Here is a 4551-nt window from a genome sequence, read left to right as displayed (position 1 = left end):
AAGAAGTATAAGAAGATGCATGCCATCTACTATGCAAGCAAAACATTTGATGAAGCTCAAGCCAACTATTTCACCATAGAGAATGAGCTACTAGCTGTTGTGTTTGCCTTCAAAAAATTTAGTTGGTTCTACAGTTATAGTCCACATTGATCACTCAACCTTGAGATACTTGATGAGTAAGAAACAAGCCACGACTCATCCAGTGGATTCTCCTTCTGGAAGAATTTGATCTGCAGATTGTTGACAGAAAAGGGACAAATAATCCAGTTGCATATCACTTATTTCAGCTTGAACATCCAAGTGTTGGAGAATAGGAGGACATACCTATTAATGATTCCTTTCCTTATGATTAACTCCTCCTCCTCGCGACTATAGAGGCACCTTGGTATGCTGACTTTGTCAACTATTTGGTCAGCAAGATTCTTCCACCTGAAATGATACCGCAACAGAAAAATAAATTCTTCTCAGATCTGAAGAAGTATATATGGGATGATCATTAACTCTATCGACTCTATGCTGATGGTATTTACAGAAGATGTATTATAGAAGAAGAAGTGTCAAAGATCCTGAGCTGTTGCCACTCTGCCTCTTATGGAGGTCATGCCGGTACTTCAAAAACAATAGCAAAGGTATTCCGATGTGGCTTCTTTTGGCCACAAATATTCAGATATGTAAGGAGTTTTGTTCTCACATGTAATTCTTGCCAAAGGGTGAGAAACATATAAAAAAGGCATGAAATGCCAATGAACCCCATCCTTGAGGTGGAGATATTTGATATATGGGGAGTTAACTATATGGGACCTTTTCCTACTTCAAACAAAAACAAATATATCTTGGTGACAGTCGAGTATGTTTCTAAGTGGGTGGAGGAAATTTCATCTCCACACAATGATGCTAAAATGGTAATCAAACTGTTTACCAATATCATATTTCCAAGGTTTGGGGTCCTAAGGTTGGTTACTAGTGATTGAGGCTCACACTTCATTGAAAGATATTTTGAACACCTCTTAAAGAAGTATGGTGTTTCTCATCGGATTTGGTACCCCTTATCACCCTCAAACAAGTGGTCAAGTGGAAGTATCAAATCATGATATTAAGAGCATATTGGAGAAGATAGTGTCTATGAGCAGGAAATATTGGTCCTTAAAGCTTGGTGATGCTTTATGGGCTTACCATACTACATATAAAACACCTATTAGTATGTCACCATTAAGGTTGATTTATGGTAAGCCATGCCACCTTCCAGTGGAGCTAGAGCATAAGACGTATTGGGCAGTCAAATTGCTAAACTTTGATCTGAAAGTTGTTGGGGAAAAGAGGAAATTTCAACTGCAAGAGTTGGAAGAACTGCGGTTGGATACTTATGAGAATGTTCGCACTTACAAATAAAAAACTAAAAGATGGCATGACAAACATATACTCCACAGAGAATTCCAAGTAGGGGAACTAGTTCTCTTATTCAACTCCAGATTGAGGCTCTTTCCAGGAAAGCTAAAGTCTAGATGGCCAGGTCCGTTCAAAGTCACCAAGGTCTACCCTTATGGAACAATTGCGATATGGAATGAGGAAAATGGAAACTTCAAGGTTAATGGTCAACGTTTGAAGCATTATCTAATAGATGAGTGATTGGAGAAACAAACAAACATAACTCTCTTTGACCCTACATGAGCTACAAAGATCAACTGTCAAGCTAATGATGTTAAACGAGCGTTTCATGGGAGGGAACCCATACTGGAGGTACATTTTTTAATTCATTAATTTTAGTGTCGGCTTTAGCGCGTCCCTGAGTTCAGAGCTTTTGTAGGGGGGTATATATAGTGTCGGTCACAAAATAAAATCATAAACTCTAAAAAAATAAAACAAAAAAAAAACTACATGGAAAAGTTCTAACATGACAATGCTTATAAGTTGCTCCATTCAAATAAGATATTTACACCTAGTTCATCTAGGACATATGGGCCATTTGAGATATTTTTCTTTTCTTTTGCATGTATTTCCACTACACCCAATAAAGCCGACCACTTATAATTGGCACATGAGTTAAGGACGCTTCCTACCTAACCCATGAGTTTTCTTTTTCTTTCTTTTATTGTTTATATTTTTACATTGTGGACAATGTAATTTCTAAGCTTGAGGTGGTTTTGCATTTAGATTGTTCATTCATGTCATGTATACCATATAGATTTTAATTTATTTATTTTGGTTGAACATTCATATTATCATGCATTATCATACGATTCATATATCATCTATTCCCTACTTTGGTCTATGTATTGTCTATATACTTTAAATGAAAAATTATACATAAATGATGATTGTTGATCTGTGACCCATTAAAGAAATTGTATTTGTTGATTTGTGACCCCATTGAAGAAAATATTGTTGATAGAATAATAACATGAAAGACATTAAATTTGACACTTGTGAATTAATTTTGATTAAATAAAGGTCTTTGTTTCATAACTTTTGCTGGATGTATCAAATGTGAGAAACTTGGACCAAACACCATAAGAGTTTTGATTTGAATTGACAATTGCATAAAAATCATTTCTTTCTTTTTCATGAGTGCATAATTTTCTATGATTGTATATTATAAAATTTAATTTATGACCGTTTCAAGATTGAAGTCTGTCTGTATGCATTAAAATGATAAAGGCAATTAGGACAATGTTTTGACCTTCAACTGGTTGCTATAAACATTGAAATTCCATTAGTCGCCCACTTTTGAGCCTGAACTTTTATGATTTTTCACAACTACTCAAATAAGGGTTTTGAGATAATTTGTGATGTTTGGTTGAAGCAATGAGAAAGATAAAAAGGCCACCTTTGATGAAAGAATAAATAAATTTCATCCCTTCTCTTTTAGAAAATAAATAAAAAAACAAAAGAGAAAAGAGATATACAAAGTGTACTAAAAGAGAAATGACTTCAAAAAAAGGAGGTGTGTTTTAAAGAGAAAGGTTGGTCGAATAAAGATCATATGATAAAGTAAGGCCTACTAAGATAATCTCAATGCTTCAATTCGATGTCTAAAAAGTTTAAATAATTTTGGGAAACATTTGTAAGTCTTTCGAATTATCCTTTCTTTCTTTATCCCACCTTAAATCATTCACCTTGGCCCATTACAACCATTTAAAGACCTCTTGATTTTGGCATTCATTTAAATACAATCAGTGGTGATTTTGTCTATAATCAAGCCTATGGTAATTTACTTTCATGAAAAACTTGAACAAAACACAATGACCTTTAAACACATGAGAGTATTGGGAGAAGAGTGACCCTGATTCATGCAGTTGTTATGACTCAAAGACTTAGCTTGAATTAAATTTGTTTATGATTGCCTTGTCTTAATGTATGGATTGTTTCAAAACTATCATGAGATTGCTGGTTATTTTGGGTCATAGTTTCTATATTGTCATTCATACATAATTGTAATAGTTAGACATAATACTTGCTTGAGAACGAGCAAGAGATAAACTTGAGGGTGTAGCGTGAAATTATGCTACAATTATATTGTATTTAACTTGCATTTTAGGATATAATTAAGACTTTAGGATTGTTTTTAGCTTTTGTTTCTCTTTGTTCGGGTTGAGCGGGTGTTTTTGGTTATGTTGTGCAATTTGGATGGAATGAAGCCAAAAAGAATAGAGATTGGGTGCAAGAAGATGGAATTTGATATTGAGGCTATGTGAAGACCAATTGAAGGGCCAAAAGAAGTCGTGAATGTTATATTCTATTCCTATTTTTTAGATTGGTTTTGTTGGGTTAGTCCAATCTTTTGTAATTAGGATAAATGAGGGTTCTCCCTCAAGGATTGAACACTTTTACACTTTACATTACAATTCTCTAATTTAGAATTTGGTATTCTCTACTCTATCATGAGTGAGTAATTCCCTTTGTTTCTAGGATTGGGGCTATGCCCTTTTACATTCAATAAACACTTATTCTTGCTTCTATTTCATTGAGTGTTGTGATTCGAATCATTAAACTAAGTTTTATTAGTGTGAGTTGTTGTTGAAAGATTTATTTGGAGTTTTCCCCCTCAACAAATTGTCTCCGGCAACGGCGCCAATTTGTTGAAACGATTATTTGAGGTTTTCCCCCTCAACAAATTGTCCCCAGCAGCGGCGTCAATTTGTTGAAAGAGCGAAGTTTCTCTTCTTCGATGTGTTTTCTTTATTTGGTTAAGTAAGTGAACTCGGTTTTATTCTTTGTTCGCCATCTCGGCTTTGTTGAAATAAATTCCAACGCGATATAATGATTTCAAGAATATTCTAGTTACAACTTACTTCTAATAATCATGTGAATAAGTTATTCCTTCTTTGCCTCATCTTGGGCTTGTTAGAATAAATTCTAACGTCGGTACAATGGTATTAAAGCAATCCCCTATTACATAATTATTAAGTACCTTTGAATACCATCTCGGTTTTGTGGAATAAATTCCAACACCGGTTTAATGGTATTCTAATGTACAAAACTGATGAATAGTTAATTGTTAAAAACAAATAAATAAATAAAGAACAAAAGAATAATAAAGTTAAGTGACCTTTA

The 4551-nt window shown here is 34.0% G+C and overlaps 1 protein-coding gene across 1 annotated transcript in view; it reads left to right on the top strand.

The window, feature by feature from the left end:
* The window catches only part of LOC109331551, a 4381-nt gene continuing 847 nt past the window's right edge, over positions 1018-4551 (top strand). The window contains exons 1-2 of the mRNA XM_019566159.1: positions 1018-1352; positions 1470-1597. Of these exons, the coding sequence (XP_019421704.1) occupies positions 1018-1352; positions 1470-1597 (463 nt within the window). The remainder of the gene's footprint in view (positions 1353-1469; positions 1598-4551) is intronic.

The sequence above is a fragment of the Lupinus angustifolius genome, chromosome LG01 (genome assembly GCF_001865875.1).
Source record: "Lupinus angustifolius cultivar Tanjil chromosome LG01, LupAngTanjil_v1.0, whole genome shotgun sequence".
In the NCBI taxonomy this organism is placed as follows: domain Eukaryota; kingdom Viridiplantae; phylum Streptophyta; class Magnoliopsida; order Fabales; family Fabaceae; genus Lupinus; species Lupinus angustifolius.
The sequence above is the reverse complement of the archived record's forward strand: the minus strand, read 5'-3'. Positions and strand labels throughout refer to the sequence as shown.